Source organism: Eriocheir sinensis, chromosome 56 (assembly GCF_024679095.1).
Source record: "Eriocheir sinensis breed Jianghai 21 chromosome 56, ASM2467909v1, whole genome shotgun sequence".
Lineage (NCBI taxonomy): Eukaryota > Metazoa > Arthropoda > Malacostraca > Decapoda > Varunidae > Eriocheir > Eriocheir sinensis.
In genome coordinates this window covers 10,399,256-10,417,892 of record NC_066564.1, presented here as the reverse complement: position 1 = coordinate 10,417,892, position 18,637 = coordinate 10,399,256, and the positions used below count along the sequence as shown (strand labels likewise).

The following is an 18,637-nucleotide window of genomic DNA, read 5'->3' as shown; positions in this document are numbered from 1 at the left end:
GTTATTAAGGCCCCAACACGACTTCTATTTTTTTCCTGAGAGCGATAATAATGTTTTTTTATCATCATTTTCATCTGTGTTATAATTTCGCTGTAATATATAGTTTTCAGTTTCATTTAACATGCTCGAAAGGCTTAATTCATTGGCTGGAAGGCTTATTTATTCTTTTCATTACTTATTCCTCTACGCTTTCCAGGGCCGTGCTCAGTGTTACTTGAGGAAGCTATTGTTACAGTGGAAGCTATTGTCTTGTTGCTGGGAAAACGAAATAGTTGTGGAGTGCTGAAGGGAAGGGAAGGGAAGGGAGGTCCATGCCAAGGCTGTGGTGAGGCGCGCACGGACTCGAACACTTCTCGGGAACAGCCGGGGAGATATTTTTGTGTGGCGGCATAAAGGCACCTGTGTGTTGAGTGCCAGAGGTGACTGACACGCTACTGTGGCACTGCTGGGGCGGCCGGACAGGGAGGAGAAGCACAGCAGAGTAACAAATCATGCGGGACGTGTTATCAGCAAGAGCCTTCGGGCGGCCCCAGGTGAGGAGGCCCTTCCCCGTGGTGCCTCAGGGGGTGCCCAAGGGAGTGCCACAGGGCCAGTGAACTTGTATTGGAGGCACTGTGTGATCTAGTGTTCTGCTATGGCGGCTGATAGTGTTCCTGATACGCAGGTGACTCGCCCCTATAGTGTGGATTTATTAATGAGGGTGATGGCATCGTTCCCGGTTGTTCGGCTGCCAACGACCCACAGGGCAATTTTTCGGTATTATTCTAGTGTTTGCCCATACTCACCCCTCGCAACCTAAATTGGCTTGGGGGCATTTGAGAAGAGTACCCCGCGGCTCTATAATAACTTACGGTACCCGGGGATGTTAAGAACCGTGGCAGTCTGGCAATCTTCAAGAAAGTGCTGAAGACTCACTTATTCACTAAATCCTACGACTTCACGAATATGAGGATTGAGGACAACTTTGGGTGCTAATATTACTGTTATAATGTTAGCGGCCCTGTGGAGTGCTGATACGGCGGCAGACTGGGGCCTGAAATCTCATCAACAACAACGGTAAACATATACCAGCTTTAGCTACTGATGCGTGCTATCCGTATACTTGTAGTGGAATGACATGTCTACGGTTCTTATTCGGCCGACCAACTCTCGTAAATCACTGGTTTGATTTACCGAGCACACCACTTACTGCCAGCCATTGCTTGACCCGGCAGCTGCGGGCATCAAGTGTCATGCCCCGGGAGCTTATTTTTCTATTTTCCAACACGTCCTCTGCGTGTATCGAAACACATGAGAAATTAATCAAGATCTGGGTATTCGCTGGCTGCTTGGGATTGAACCCACGACCAGCATGATGGGAGAGCCACTCCTTACCGAGTCGGCCAAAGAGGTACCTCACTGGCTAAGTGGGTTATGGGAGTCTCGTTCATCAGGCATAGTCGCCGCACTACACGACTTCCCTCTATGTAGATTAATTTGTGTGTGTTGAGACCTTAGACAGTGACCATTTTTGGTGCACTATTTCACAATGTCCCCATAGAGACATACCTCCAACACTTCCATTTTCTATTACCCTCGGAGAGCATGGGCCATCCTACCTGTTAAGGTGGAAATTCGGCCGCTTGGCACTGATATCGGTTTTTGGGTCCTCCTACCTTTATTTTCTCACCTAGGTGAATAATATTTTTACACAATGTGTATTAATATGCAGTGCTTCTATACCAGTAATATGGTAAAGAAAGCTGCCGTAGTTTTTGTGCAGTGCGTTATGTTTGGAATTGACGAAAGACATTCAAAATTATGTAATAACTTCAAAACTATGAATAGTATGGCAATTTCCTTGTGATCACAGATAATATACACAATAAAGTACCTATGCTACTATTTTCGTACACCTAGCTGAAGTTACAACAAATTTATTACACCGCAAAATGTTACCTTTTTATTTCGTCAGAAATTCGAGTTTTATAAATTTGTCATAAATTTATTTGAGGAAATTAATGCGTGATAATAGTACGTTTACTAAACACGAGGGTGGTGATCATTTTGATACTTGAATTTCTAAAATTGGTCAATTACTGACAGAGTTATTAAACATTATGTGTGCCAAAAACAAGTTTTGAGAAAAATGCATTTTTGTGTGAACATCTTCAATACCCCATAACAATCCCTCCAACATGCACCAAATCCAAATATTTACTTACATAACTCTTCGACCATTCCTGGAAGGTTGGTAGTGGTTGTTTAGGTAGTTCAGGCCATGTTTACATCACGTTTATGTCACCTGTATAGCCCCTACGGAAGGTGAGTTCTCCCTTGCCTGGTAGACCTCTAAAGAAACCAAGGCTCCTGGTCCTGTGTTTAATCATATTAGGTTATATAACATAATTTTTATATATTATATATATCTAAAATGAAAATAACATATTCACTGGGTCTCAGTGGAGCCCACCCCACCTCATTGTTGCCAGGACAGTTTGTTTAGAAATTACCAGGCTGGTAATCAGGGCCAGGTGTTGTCTTGCTTTTCTTCTTTGACTTCTTTACTGCTTTCCGTGGCGTATATGCTGTGAACCCTTTGACACCCTCCTGGGAGGGTGGCTGATGCGTATCGTCACATTTCCTCCACCTTTTCAATATATTCTGGCGGCCTGCTTCACTTTTTGACTTTCTTTTTGCACTCGTACGTGGCATTGTCACTTACTATAGTCGGTACGACAAAACAAACGCACAAAAGTCATCACCATGGAAGATAGAGAATGACGTGAAGAGAGTACGTACACCCACTCCCGTCTTATTTCACGCACTGAGCCCAAGGCCATGCGGCACGCCAACTGCTCCCACTCCTCACCAGACAGACCCAAAGTATCGTACACCGCTATCAATCAGAAAAATTCCGAAAAAAGCAGAAAAAACAAAAGAAATACAAGGAAAACAAAGCTTAGTGGATAAGAGGGCGTGTCCGCAGTGAAGGCATTTAAATGTCCAGCCATTTAAATCCGCTTTACGCGGCATTATGCGCCTGGCAACCAGTCACCCCGGTTGGGTGAAGAGTGACGACGCCATACCCGAAGTTTGAAAATTTCGACAATTTTCACCCAAATTGCCGAATTTCCCCCTTAACCCTTCGGGGAAACTCAACAGAACCGCAGGATAGGATGCCACCGCTATGCCACCACTGTTATGCCCCGGGAGCTTATTTTTCTATTTTCCAACACATCCTCTGCGTGTATCGAAACACATGAGAAATTAATGAAGATCAGGGTATTCGCCGGCTGCCTGGGATTGAACCCGCGACCAGCGTGACGGGAGAGCCACTCCTTACCGAGTTGGCCAAAGAGGTACCCCACTGGCTAAGTGGGTTATAGGAGCCTCGTTCATCAGGCATAGTCACCGCACTACACATGTTTCATCAAGGCCTCTCTAAGCAAGCAAAATGAGGAAAAAATCATCACATGCAAACCATTTCATAATATATATCAATGCATTTGTGATCAGTTTATGCATCATCTATTTTTTTGGGTTTATATCACGGTAAAAAATTTGGCCCGTCGCTGGTACACTGTGAAGCCGCAAATTTGGCCCATCGCTGGTACACTGTAAAGCCACAAATTTGGCCCGTCGCTGGTACACTGTGAAGCCACAAATTTGGCCTGTCGCTGGTACACTGTAAAGCCACAAATTTGGCCCGTCGCTGGTACACTGTGAAGCCACAAATTTGGCCCGTCGCTGGTACACTGTAAAGCCACAAATTTGGCCCGTTGTTGGTACGCTGTGAAGCCACAAATTTGGCCCGTCGCTGGTACACTGTGAAGCCACAAATTTGGCCCGTCGCTGCTACCGGGTTAATGAGGGTGACGGCATCCTTCCCAGAGGTGGCAGTACCCATTTGTTTGGCTGCCAACAACCTAGGGAAAGCTATAGAGGATAAGAGGGGGTAGCCACCCACCTCTTGCGCAAATAATACTTACAATATGGTAACTAAAACCTCAACAAATGTGAAGCAAATGAATTATCCTATGCACTCTGCATGCTAATTTTTCGGTGTATTAGAAGCAGTAGTTAGCTAGATTAACCGAGCTGACTATCATGTGTTTGAAGATACCCTAAACTATCTTATATCTAATAACCTAACAAAACCCCAAACAGTTACTATTGGTCTTGACTCAGAAAATTCATATAAGCTGTCTTACTAATGAGACTTTCTATACAACAAAGTGAATTCATTATTTGTTGATTTAAACCATAAGGTGCTGGTTACCATGTGTTTGAAGATACCTTAAACTTAACCTTGCAAAACCCCAAGGAATTACTATAGGTCATGACTCAGAAAAAATCCTGTATGCTTCCTTAGTAATGAGACTTTCTGTCCAATAAAATGAGGTCATTCTTTGTTGATTAATACCATATTATTATTTTTTTTTAGTTTATTAGAAGTAAGGAAAATATGGAAAAAAGAGCACAGTCAATTGTTTTCAAAAGGTATAAAATATTAATCTGTATGCAAATATGTATTGCAATTAACAATATCAAGTATATTAAGCTATATTAGGTGTTATATCTAATTTATTTTCATCTCGGCTCAGGCTGCGGCTCCTAAACCAGTGAAGCGTGGAGACGTGCTGCTCACCTCAAAGCCGTTTGTTTACCTGGTCAGCAGCTCTCTCAAGTCCCTTTATTGTGACTACTGTTTGGCCAAGTATGTACTCAGAGTTTGCATAAATGTTTTTTCAGCTGGGTGGTTATTTATTCAGTTTATGTGGCTTTAAATGTATCACTACAGGAAAGCTGAAAACAGTAAAAGTTGTTATTTCACTTGAGGACACTTATACTAGTCAGGGAACCTATATCAGTGATCATATGAATGTCATGAATGTCAGATTTAGATTTTGTACGGTTTCAAATTAAGTAGCAATGCATCTATACCAATAACATTACATCCCACATGAAGGTATTGTGTTTAATCTAATAATTTTTTTTACACAAGAGGAGACAGTCATGAAAAAAAAAAAAGAACCCTGGAAAAAAAGCTTGTATAGCACTGCTCCAAGGGAAAAGTGGAAGAAAATTCAGAGATAATTACAAAGTGTTTTTTGTACTTTTTTTTTCTTAAGGTGCTTTTTTACTGTAAGAAAATAAAATAATGCATAAAGGTCAAGTCATTCTCTTTCATGAACTCTTTTCCTCTCCTCTCCAGAAAGGGAAGGAATGGTCTGCAGCGGTGCTCTGGGTGCCGGCTGGAGCACTACTGTGGGAAGGAGTGCCAGGCAGCAGCATGGGGCCTCCACCGCCTGGAGTGCCGCCACCTCAAGAGAGTAGCACCCAGAGTGCCACCTGATGCAGCCCGTCTCATGGCCAAGGTCATCCTGAAGCTGCAGGTAGTACTGTTGCCGTCTTATTATAAGTTTACACCAACAGGACCTTTTTCTCCCCCCCCTTTCATTGGTATGTCTCCCAATGGCATTTCAGAGTTTTGTGGGCTGAGGGGTCACACCTGGTACAGCTGTTTAGTTGAACTATATTTTTATTCTGCACTGGGAGGAACAGGGGATCTTTTATCTTCATTCATGGAATAGAAGAACAAATAAATTATTTTACTGTTTCACACCACTACATAAATTATGGCATGTTCAACAGCTTGACCTTGACCTGACACTGTGGCTGGCGCCTGCCAGTGGTGACTTTGGAGGCAGACTGCACATGGAGCTGCAGAGGGTTACCCTCTACGATAACATGACATAAGCACTGCATGTATTCATGCATGTGACTTGAAGGAAAAGGTGTATAAGGTGTATATTACAGAACCATTGAAAATTTATTTGAAAATCACTTTTCAGTTCAGCTTTTAGAGTTTACAGAGCTATTTCAGAGTTTTAACTAAGAGTGGAATGCATTATGGGCAGTATTACCAGATTGCAGTAATAATAAGAGATGATTTATGATAAGAGCGAGTTCTGCTCCACTGGTGTTATGTAAGTATGAGATGTTAGTACAATAGGACATCAATTTAACGAGACAGGTATCCCCCCCAAAACAATGAATGGATTGAATGCTGCTCTGAAGTGTTATTTCAATGAAATTTGTTCTTTTGATACTGGAGAGGAAGCTTATGTAGGTATCCCGAATATACATTCAATGACATGAAAAGATTTGAGCAAGGACCATTTCTTGATGAAAATATGTGGGCATAATGAAAGGGATTTTCTAAGGATGAGATGCTGCTTCATACTGCTTGGTTGGCCTCACTAGCCCTGCACTCTGCTGAAGATTTTACAACCACCCATGGCTGTCATAACTGCTTCAGCCATGCAGATGCATGTATATTCCAAAATATACCGGGCAATTTTTGTTTCTGTATTTTTTACACTAATGTCAGTGTTGATGAGATTTTGGAGCATCTTTTATGGAAGCTGAAAAACATGGAGGAGTGAGGGGAAACATCTTGAAGTAGATATAGGGACTCTTTGAGAGAGGCAGATAAAAAGGGTAATAAGGCATCAAATGTCAGGATGGGCTGGAGTAACAAGTGGAGTGTACCACAAGGGTCTGTGTCGCCCCAGTAAGGTTTGTGAGTTACATAAATGACATGGTGTTTCCTGTTGATACAAAACTAATGAGAAGAGTGGCAGAGGAAGAGAACTGTTTAAGGAGAGCGTCCCGCACTAATACCTAAAAAAAATGGGAAAAATTGAAAATTTTCACATCTTTGTACACGTTTTGGCTAGCTTGTGACAAAATATAATGAAGAAATAAGCAAAAATGACACTTATGTCACTATAAAACACTTGCCTGTGCCATGATGGGCTGGGGCTGACTACCATTCAGGCCCCTCCAGAAAGTCTACCGGCGCTGTAAGCTGGCAAGTAAAAAAAAAAAAAAAAAAGCTATACGTATTCCTACACAGGTGCATATATTGTCATGTGTAAGTGTAGAAAATAGCCTAAAAGAATATTCATATGGCATCTTGAGGCAAACTAGCATCTGTGATGGCCTTGGAGGCAGCAGAGCTGACACATTCATCAGTCACCCCAGAGAAGCCAGAGAAAATTTTTGCATTTCGGCACGATTTCCAAGAAAAGGACGCCATCAGACACACAAAGTCCTTCAAAACAAAGAAAAAACTGCAATTCAGTAAAGAATACCAACTGGGAAGGCATCTAGGTTCAAAGGTCAAACTCTAAATCCGTAGACTTTAACTCTCCTTTTTAGAAAACGGGATTAGTTTCAGTTTTTCAAAAATTCCTTCGCCACTATTTGACCAATTTTAATAAACAATGCATCACTGGAAAGAGGAGCAGAAGCGCAAGCTTTACATCGTGAGTTTTCTTTTCAGTTAAGGGACAATTGTCGGAAAAAAATTAACAACGTTAGATGCACCAACAAAATTGAAAATAATTCTCATCATTTAACAAAAGCAAAATTGAAAATTTTTCCACAGTGCATCTTTTGGATTCTGCTTTAAGTTGCTTTGGTATTTTTTCAGCAGTGTAGGTCATTAGATGAGAGGAATTTTGAGTTAAATTTGTTAAAAAAGTACATTTAATTTTTTCCTGTTATTATGTATCGACTTATAGATCAGAAAGTAAGTGTATATTACTTTTCACATGAATATAATCAGGATCATACACTAATAATTTAACAGATGGCGGACGCTCCTCTTAAGGCTGCAAGAAGGCATTGATAAATTTTATAATTGGAACCAGAAGTGGGATATGAAATTTAATGTTGAGAAATGTAATGTTCTGAATTAGGCAAAGGAACCAGGAGACCCAGCGGGAATTATAAAATAGCAAATGAAAAAGCTCCAAACCAATATTTGTGTGACATTCCACTACATGGAGAAGGGTATGATGAAGCTTTTTTTTATGTTCCTTCTATGGTGCCGGTAGGCTTTCTTGGTGGGACTTGGTGGTCAGCCCCAGCCTTTTATGGTGCAGGCTAGTTTTTATAGTGGCACCATCTTGTTTGGCTGATGCTGTCCCATGAAGTTCATCTTTGATCCTCTTTTAATCCAGAATCCAAGTTGATAGGTGGTCTTGAGGGCACCATGTGGGTAGTCTTTGGCTACTCGGCGATGACTGAACATTGTTAGCTAGTAGCGGCTGGCAGGACATGAACGTGGGTCCTCCAGGACGTTGTGCCTGCCCGCTGACCACTCAGCCACCTCCTCCTCCTGTGCCTGTGTTGGGGATTCAATCAAGATTAGAATGTGCAGCAGTGGTGGGCCATGTCTCCATAGAGAAAGAAAAATATTTGGAAAATAGAATCTAGAGAGCAGAGAAAAATGGTGTCAACCTGGAGGGACAGGACGTATGAGGAGAGATTGGAAAGACTGGATTTGCCTACCTTTTTTTTTTTTTTTTTTTTTTTACAGCAAAGGAGACAGCTCAAGGGCACAAAAAAGTAAACATTAATAAAAAAAAAAAGCCCGCTACTCGCTGCTCCTTGGAAGAGGGAAGAGAAAAAAGAGATCTGATTGTAACATGCAGGGCAATGAAGGAAATGGAAATGGTTGACAATGATGACCTGTTTGTTTGTGATACTAGAAATACAAGAGGTCATGGAAAGAAATTGTAGAACACAAGGTGCTAGAGAGATATCAAGTGACAGCTTTCCTTGTTGATGCATTGACACCTGGAATGACCTTGATAAGGAGATAATTCAAACCATTTGGTTTCTGTGCAGCTGTTCACTGCTTTTCTGTGGCCTACAGATTTTCTGGGGCTGAGTTGAGACGAAGTCTTTCAGAACGGCCATACTGAGGGTGGGTTTTGTTACAATTACTTTATTTTAATAATTACTTATCATGTATAGGGTTGTTATGAGTGTTTTGTGAGTTTAGGCAGATCGGAGAACACTTCTCCATTGAACCCATTATATACATAGGACTTGATTTACGATATTTTAGTTTACGATCAGGTCTTCAGGAACGTAACGCAGTAGTAAATTGAGGGAGACCTGTATATTAGAACTAGGTAACACACACACACACACACACACACACACACACACACAGCACGAGCCTAGTACGGCTCTTTTCCTGTATTTCACAACTAGGTAAATACACACACACACTCACACACACGGCACGGTAGCTCAGGGGTAGAGCGTCTGGCTCACAACCAGAAGGACCGGGGTTCAATTCCCCGGCGGGGTGAAGATAAGTTTGGTTTATCTCCTGTTCACCTAGCAGTGAGTAGGTACGCGACATCAGGCAAGGAGTTGTGACCTCGTTGTCGTGGTGTGTTGTGTGTGAGTGGTCTCAGTCCTACCCAAAGATTGATACTACGAGCTCTGTGCCCTTCCGTAGGGGAATGGCTGGCTGTCTTGAGAGAGACCCGCAGCAGACCAAGAGGTGAATTACACTCACACACACACAAAGCAGGGATAACCTATTTATATGGGATACCATCATGTTTAGAGGGATTGTGGCCTCAGTGCCTATCTCCATCACTCAAACCCTTAACCTTGCAGTGGGTAAGAACCCATGCCTTTGGGATGCATGGAGTGTGAGATTTTGTCATCATAGTTAAACTTTCCCAGGTGTCCCCAGGCATCCTTTATCAAGCAGCCTGAATGGGAGGATAAACACCAGGATGGGCTGCATGCCGACTGCCCTCAGTAGGATGAAACCTGTCTCCTGGACTTGTACCTAGGTGTGCTAACCATTACATTATAGAGGTGCTATTGAAGGTCAAGTGCTAAGGTAATCTCACTTCGATACCTTAATCGATGTTCTACTGTACGGTACCATTAGTAGGAATTATAATCATCATTACCAATAATGCTCTTCCTTGCACTGAACAGGGGGATCCATACTTAAGAACAGACTGCATACAAATGCAGGTAGACCATCCACTGAGATGTTCATCCACACACTGAGCATTCAGGTTTACTGATTATTACCACGAGTGTGCGTCTGAAATTGGTAGGTTTTACGTAGGCATAGGATCACATTGCAAGACTATATAATGTTTTAGTTAAAGATTCTAGTGATATTTCCTGCCACTAACATCCTGTATTGCATTGAAACCATTGCATCCTACAAATGTTGAGGGAATTCTGATATCATAGAATAGTCATGTGGGTTCCTGTCATCTTATCTACACTACTGTATTTCTATAGAGCATGTAATGTGTTATCCTAATACCAGTTATTGACGGTGGGACGCCTGTCAGAAAAGAAGGCACTGCCGTTCTTTGAAAATAGATTGTTTGTAGCTGTGTTCTCTTCATGCCGATTGATCTTCCTTTGTGCACCTTATTATGTTATGTATATCAGAGGCATGTACTACAGTGGGCAGGATGCTATTCCACAGGTGACTTCAAGTTCTTGTTCTCATCCTGCCATTTTGTTGTTGTACCTAATAACTGTGCACCCTCCAACCTGTGCCGCTTTTGTTTAATCTCCTCCCCTCCGCCCCCTCGCTTCATGTAAACTACACACAGTAACCCACCTTCATATTCTTCCCATCATGTGACTCAAATTTATAACTTTGATATAATTTATGAATTGTCACAATTTACTATTTTTGGATTTACTTTAATGACATTTGCTAAGTGATTGTCTGAAGGCTTTCATTAAGTGAGACAAATGGCTTTGCATACTTACTCTTAGCACATAATGAGTAAGGTCTTTATGTCTGAAATACTCAGGAAATGGCTGCTGTGTACCAGAGACTTTTGCCCCATGTCCCCCACTACTGGTTCCCTCATTGACAAGGATGCCCACTTCAGTGTTTTCTGATGTTCTATTTTTCTATTTTTGATTCAGTTCTAGAATTCTAGAAAAGAGTTCAAAGATTTGTATTATTGATAACTGGAAGTGTTTCTGCTTTTAAGTTATTAGTGATTTGGCATTTGATTTTGGCTGTCATTCGTTCATCTCCTTAGCAGCAGTCATGAATGTTGGCAGCAGCAGCATCACTACATTACCTTTCCTTTTCCAGCATGGAGGAGACAAGTTGGCGGAGGAGATATCAACCAACTATTCCCGCAAATTTAAGGATTTAATGAACCGTGAGTGGTTTTGCATGATGTAATACAATAAAATCACTATAGATTTACATTCTTTGAATCAGAATTATGGATAAGTTAGCACCGCAAAAAATATAATGAAAAATATTTAGAAGTTAGAGTAACTGATGGAAAATTCAGAAAATTTGCTCAAGTCAGCAATGTGCCATCTAGTGGAGATCCAGACTTGCAATATGGCAATATGTCAGTGTGGCACACAAGAGAGTCAGTCGGAAACAAATAATCCTTTGTTGGCAATGTGTAGTTTATTTGAGACTCTGAGGCCCTTTTCAGACTCATCAACTTTTCTTCATCCACTGTTGATGGCATAACGTCCTGCATTCCAGGGAGAATGCCATAGTGAACATGGCTTTTGCCTTGAATGATGAAACATAACCTGGTCTAATAACTAAGTACAGTGAATCTTTGGTTTTCAAACTTAATTTTTTCCTAAATGTTTTTCTTAAACCAATTTGATCATAAACTGAAACTAATTTTCCCTTAAGGAACATTGTAAAATGGATGAATCCATTCCTGACTCCCAGTAAACATCAGTGAAGGAACAAAACACACCATGCAGAAATCAGGATTTTTTTTTTCTTTTCCACTTAAAACCAACACTGTTCACTGTTGCAGATTTTTACCTCACTTTGCATGGCATATTTAAGCAGCACATTGAAGATTTTAAAACAACAGAAAGTTATTGGAAGACTTGCGTTGCATGTTAGCAAAGGAGGCACTGTTGGTGTCTGCCATTTTAAAACTTTTGATCTTTGCCAGACTACTCCGACATCAAGAAGGACAGCAAGAGACACGAGCACTTTGTCTCTCTGGTGGCAGTGCTGGAATCCTTCCTGGTAGGGATGGAGTTACCTAATGAAGCAGAACTACAGGGAATATTTGGGCGGGTGAGTCAGGATGTGACTATGTTAAAGGGATTGTGGGAGATAGAGACAGGAAAGGTAAAGCTTGGCAATTATTTGGTGACCCTTGAGAGATGGGAACTTGGTGGGAAGGTTAGAAGCTAAGGGAAGGGGTTGGGTTAGAATAGAAAAAGCTCAAGAGTTGAAGCTATGAAAGTTAATAATAGAGAAGGGAACTGTTGGTTGTGATAATTTAAACAATAATGATACCTGACACAGTACTGTATACCATACCAGCAAGACATTATGAAATATTCTTTTGAATAGGAGGCATGAAGTGTTTAGTGCACCATCATCAATTTTGAAGTTATTACTTGTTGACATGCTGTGTTCAACAACTTTTCACTGTCTTCTCAGATTTGTGTGAATAGCTTCAGCATCACAGATCCAGACCAGAACACTGTGGGCACAGGGGTCTATCTGGCAGCATCCATATTTGACCACTCCTGTGAGCCCAATGCATATGTGGCATTTGATGGATTTAAGTTGACCTGCCGTTCCCTGGTGGACCTCCCTGTCCTTGATTGGAGCAAGGTGTGCACATATACCTATTTGAATGTTGGATAAGAGAAAATGACCATTTGTACATCTGAAATTTTATTTGGTAAGGTTCCAGTCTATTTGTCTCTATCTCTATTTACAAGCGTTCAATGCGTTAAGGACCTGGGGGTCAAAATCGCGTCAAACCTCAAATTCTCACATCAATGCATCGATGCAGCAAATAAAGCGAACAGAATGTTGGGCTTCATTAAAAGAAACTTTTTATTCAAGAATAAAGATGTAATACTTCCGCTCTACAATAGTTTATTCAGATCCCACTTGGAATATGTGGTACAGTTTTGGTCTCCTCACCATGCAAAGGACATTGCTAAATTAGAAGGTGTTCAGCGTCGGGCAACAAAAATGATCCCTTCCTTGCACAACAAATCCTACGAAGAAAGGCTTTTCACCCTTAACATGTTCTCTCTTGAGAAATGTCGCCTCCGAGGAAAACTGATCGAATGTTTTAAAATACTTAATGGTTTCACGAATGTAGACAGAACAAAATTGTTTATGATCGATGACACTTTGTGAACGAGGAACAATGGCATAAAACTCAAATGTAGACAAGTAAATTCAGACTGCACCAAATTTTTCTTCACCAACGTTGTAGTGTGAGAATGGAATAAACTCCGTCAGTGGTCCAGTGTAACACGATTGACTCCTTTAAAAACAAGCTCGACCGTCACTTCCTTGAACTTAATATTAACGAGTAGAAAAGCAACGTTTTGGAGCCATCTGATTAGTGTAGATTCACTTAGGTTTAAGGACAGACCACCTAGTTTGGACCATGGGGCCTGTGTGGTCTGATTTTCTGTGTAAATCTATGTAAAGCTGACACCAAAAGTCCTCTTCTGTTTTGGCAGCTTCGTATCAGCTACATTGACGTTCTGAATCCAAGGGAAGAGCGCCAGGCTGACCTCCAACGTCGCTATTACTTCTTGTGTGACTGTGTGCGGTGCAGTAGCCCAGAGTGGGAGGAGGAGCAGGTGGGACCTCTGTGTTGTGGTAAGTTTCTGCAAAAGTTTGATCAACCAAATGTCCCATCTTAAGTCATTGTCCCTAAACCCATACACATGATGATGATATTAGAACTTTGAAAATTATATCTGAGAAAAAGATTGTGTGACATTTCTTTCATTCTTTTAAATATTTGTTTGATCAGGCAACACAAACTGTTCCGGAATGGTTTTCATCCCTGAGGGTTTAAGAAGACACCAAGTGTCGAAAAAAGTGCCCGACTGTCGGGAAAATAGTGCCGAGGTCATCAATGAAGAGATAAACATTTCCTCACAAAGTAGTGGGACAGAAAAAATCTATGACCCTGAAAGCCAAGGAAAGAGAGAAATACTCACTGCTTCATGTTCTCATTGTGGAACATCAAAGCCAATGACTCCTGACCAGGTGGAAATGTACTACAGCGTTGCCAGTTTTTGTAAGGAGCAGTTGGACCTCTGCAAAGACCACTACTGTATCCTTTTCTTATATGCATGCAGCCAAACGTTTCATTCAATTTATCCCTGCATTACATTTTTTTTATTTGTTTCATGTTTGGCCTATAGTGCTGAGCTACTTGTGCAAAGGTAAAGCATTAGACTTTTGGGAAATAACCTGCATCTTGAGTATTTATGTTGGGTATATGATCGCATAAGTTGGCAGCGTGGGAATGGGAGGTGTGGTTAAATAGAATCTCAATTATGTTCTCATCTCATTTGAGTGTTATCCTTGACAAAGTCCCTCAGACCTGGACCTGTGTGAGAAAGGGCTGGAAAGGGCAACTGGAGTGCTACACGACTTAAATATTTTCCTAGTGAGGCTTCGAGATGCTGCATTTGAAGCTTCCATCTCTCTAAGTCACTGGGAAAAGGCTTCAACCTATGGCTCCCTGAATATTGAAGGCTTGAGGTAAGATTATTAACACTGTAATGAACAGGCTTCCTTTAGGCAGGCACTGGAGGAAATGTTTTCTTCACACTCGCTGAGCCAAAGTGCTTTATTTCACTTTGTCAAGCTAATACATAGTCAACTCTTGATAATTCTTGTTGTCCTTTTACAATACTAATTGGCACTCCCTTCTGTCCTTTTTCAACACTAATTAATAATCGCTTTTGCTTACAGCCACTACTATGGGAAGAAACACCCCAGTCTAGGGATGGTGCTCCTGAAGCTGGGAAAAATTCTTGTGTACGTTGGCTCCTTCTCTAAGGCAGTGGGTTACCTTGCTCGAGCAGAGAGCATCCTGAAGGCCAGCCATGGGACAACACACCCCCTCTACACAGAGCAGGCAGCACCACTCTATATGCAGGCCAGAGAGGAGATGAGGGAGGCAGAGAAAATGGCAGGATGGAAGGGAAAGAAGGGCCTTTCAGGCACCTCTGGTGGTGGGCCGGTAAGGTGAAAGTTACCATTTCTTTTGCCTTGTTACCCACTTACTTTTTAGTCTTGTTTCTAATCTTTATTTATGATTTTCTAATAAATCATAACATTGACCAAAGAACTTAATGTAACAAGTTCATTACAACTTATAATACTGTAGAAATCTGTGTGGACTTATGTGGAGGAATGTGCACAAGACCCTCAAGCACTATGGTGTATTTTTTATCATGGTGAAAATGCATTTGCATGTAGAGTAAGGTGAGGTAAAGTTAGGTGCATACACCATAGCTGCAGTGCTCATCTCCATTGCATTGGCTCTTTAAGCCTGTGGTGAGAAGAACCCATTACTCTGGGACATAGGCCAGTGCAAAGTCCAGGGTTACCACAGTTTACCTTTTCCAGGTTTCCCCAGGTATCATTTTATCAACCATATTAAAAGGGAGGATGAACAGCTGGGTGAGCTGTGCATTGACTGCCTGGGCTGAGATTTAAACCTGGCCCTGTGAATTTGTGGCTAGGGAACCTGGCCCTGTGAATTTGTGGCTAGGGAACCTGGCCCTGTGAATTTGTGGCTAGGCACACTAACCATTGCTCCATGGAGGCTAACTTGCTCATAGAGGTGCCCTTTTTCCACAGAATACATGCCAAACCAAATCAGAAAGTCTTCGTATACCCAATTATTTTTGTTTTATGCATGTACGACATGGGTTCCACAGCAAACATTCAGTCATGTTGTACCCAAGCACATTTCAGAAATCCATAAACGAAGGGGTCAAGGCCATCAGCATAACTGACTGGATCATAATGATGAGCTTGATGTTCCACTTGTAGTACTTGTAACTTTTTGCTGCAGGAGCTAGACAATGAAGTTTTTAAAAGTGTGATTGGGTGGGCGGAAGGAGTTGGGGATCAACAAAGGCAAAGAATTAGTACAAGGAAAGAGAATTGAACCACATGTGCTTTCACATGGTGCTCTGCACAAATGTATGCTGGACACCTGGCCCAGTGTAAACACAACTCCGCCTATTATTTTTATTTGTTCCCCAATGCATTATGCTTGCCATGAACTGTTACTTTTGTGTGATATGATATCCTCCAGCTCATAGTGAACACACCCTAAGCACTCTTGTTGATTGAGTGGTGAGCAGATATGTCTTGTTGGTCAGCACCCCCTCCTCTCCTCAGTCCCAAGTTGCTCTGGCTTTGGGGTCTGTAGCACATTTATTATGGGAGTTATTATTAGCATTTCTGTTCTCTATATAAGTTAAAAAAGCACTAAGGGTGTGTTGTCAGAGCTGGAAAATGTCACATCAATCTGATGACTGAGGACTGGCATAAAGCAAAGGTGTAAACAAACATAAAGAATGGATTTGGTTCCTTGTTTTCCATCCTTAATGCATGCTATGTCAAGTGCTTGGCATACATTTATGATGAGCACTGTGAGTTCACACATATTTCAATACCCACGATTAACTTGCCTTGTGCAGCGGCACCCACTGTCCACTCCTCTGCATGTTGCTTGGGGTCAGTTTCCGAGTGTCACTATAAATTTAATTGGGACTGGGGTCTTGCCTTGATCCAGATCTGCCAGGGCTGGGGCTAGCTGGATATTTTGCTGCTTGTTGTGTCATAGCAGCACAGGGATCCCAATTGGTGCCAGTGAAACCCTTCAAGATTCCTTCTTCATTAAGGAAGGAAGGGCCTGCTGGAGGTGGCATTGACACAGAACCTGCTTGGGGTGAAACTCATTTAGTCTGTGCATGAGGACATCTAAGACAAAGACTTAATCATGTGAACTGAAATGTGATGATTTCTGTGATAATGTTGTTTGCTCTCCAAACTAAATATTTTTAATTTAAAGTGCTAAAAATAATTAACATGCATACTTACAGTGTGAAAGAGCTTCATAGGTTAGCTAGCTCATTAAGAAAAACTATCACCACATTCCACGTTTTTAAATGTATACAGTTGGACTTGCCATTCACAAGAGTTACATCTCAGAACGGTCACAAATTGCAAGTTTATTGATCATTTCTTAGGATTCTAATAGTGTCACAGCTCTGAAAATGAGATCAGATATGCAGATAATAACTTACATAAAATTAAATTATGTATTTATAATAAATTAATTAGCATTAGTATGATGGGTTTAGATGGTTGGAAAATTGAAAATGAAAATGGTGAAAACAGCAGCACCCCTGCCTCTCCTTTGTTTATATGCACTAGCTGACCAACTGCTTGTAGGTAAGTTGCTGGATCTAAACTAGGTTGTTTGTCATGCTCATGAAGATGTGGGAGTGTCACAGCAGGCAGGGTCACATGCTTGGAATTAAGTGTTAGCATATCCATTTAATTTCAAATTTACCTAATATCTGGTAACAATCAAGTTCAAAAGAACTTTCTCTAACATGTGACATCATTATTTGTTTTTACAGTAACTTGATACTCATGGAATATAAAGTGATATAAACAAATAATTGTGTTACCAGGGAAGAACTGTGCACTCGTTTGCCTTCATGCTTTGTCATACACGTGTATGAGACTCATGTTCATGAATGGCAAGGTCTGACTGTATTTATATTATGAAGTTTTGGTAAGAAATAAATATTACTTTACCTCTCAAGATACTTTGTTCAATAGTTTGTTGCATACTGCAATATTCAGTTACATAGACACATCTATGTTCCTTGTGTTTGTACATTAGCTTTAACAAATAAATTGCTTATCATTGTTAACATTTTTAGTGCCTCAACATGACAAGCTGTGACCCCTAACTCATTAATTTCCATATTTACTCATTTGATATCCTCCTTAAAGCAAAATATCATTCATCACTTAAAAAAAGGCAACAAATCTATTGTCACTGTAATCACTGTAAATATTATACAAAAATATCTATATTATTTTGTAATAACCATAATCTTATTTCCTTCCTGTTGATATAATGAAATCCATTGCTCATACACCTTTAGTAACCATCTGTAATAGTTGTGCAGGACTACGTGTGGGTGACTGCTACAACAACCACTCTTGCAATCATTGAATCATCTGACTGTACAGCTGTAGGACGTACTGAGCTGCAATACACGCGCTAGTTGAAGCATTGTTTTATTACTCCCAAATGAAGCGTTTTCCTTAAGAAAAGCAAATTCCGTGACTTGATTTCTGCCCAAATCTGTGGGTGTAACAATTTCAGCAGAGTAAGAACATGATGCAAGAGGGAGGTGCAGAAATTTCTGTGTATTGTAAAAGCAACAACAGTATAACATGGAATAGCTAGGAGGAGGCTCAGAGGGAATGAACTTGGTCCTAGGGTGAAAAGGTAAGGCGTGTTGGGATCCTAGGGTGAAAAGGTAAGGCGTGTTGGGATCCTAGGGTGAAAAGGTAATGCATGTTGGGATCCAAGGGTGAAAAGGTAAGGCATGTTGGGATTAACTAATTTTACTTTCTGATCAAATGAAATCACAGTTGACATTTATTTACTTGTCTTGCTGACTTGGTTACTGGATCATTCATTGATGTGCTTGTGTGTTCTGTATGAGTGTTCCTTCATAATGGTGTTTACCTAGTTGTGTAGCATATTTACATGAATGAAAAGCTCGTTTTGAGTGTGTGAGTGTGTGTGTGTGTGTGTGCACCTGTGTGTGTGTGTGTGTGCAGAAATTGCTTGGTGATTAAGCATCATGTCTCTACTGTGTGAAATGAGTGGATGGAGGCGAGATGAAGGACGCTTGTGTGTGTGTCTGTGTGTGTGTGTGTGTGTGCAGAAATTGCTTAGTGATT

The 18,637-nt window shown here is 41.1% G+C and overlaps 1 protein-coding gene across 1 annotated transcript; it reads left to right on the top strand.

The window, feature by feature from the left end:
- Positions 1-324: 324 nt before the first annotated feature.
- On the top strand, positions 325-17,954 carry LOC126984287 (histone-lysine N-methyltransferase SMYD3-like). The gene is made up of 11 exons (XM_050837911.1): positions 325-533; positions 4,587-4,699; positions 5,198-5,378; positions 10,949-11,018; positions 11,796-11,923; positions 12,296-12,472; positions 13,345-13,486; positions 13,644-13,949; positions 14,221-14,383; positions 14,597-14,867; positions 17,843-17,954. The coding sequence occupies exons 1-11, from the start codon at positions 492-494 to the stop codon at positions 17,864-17,866; spliced, it is 1,617 nt and encodes a 538-aa protein (XP_050693868.1). The 5' UTR covers positions 325-491; the 3' UTR covers positions 17,867-17,954.
- Positions 17,955-18,637: the final 683 nt, after the last annotated feature.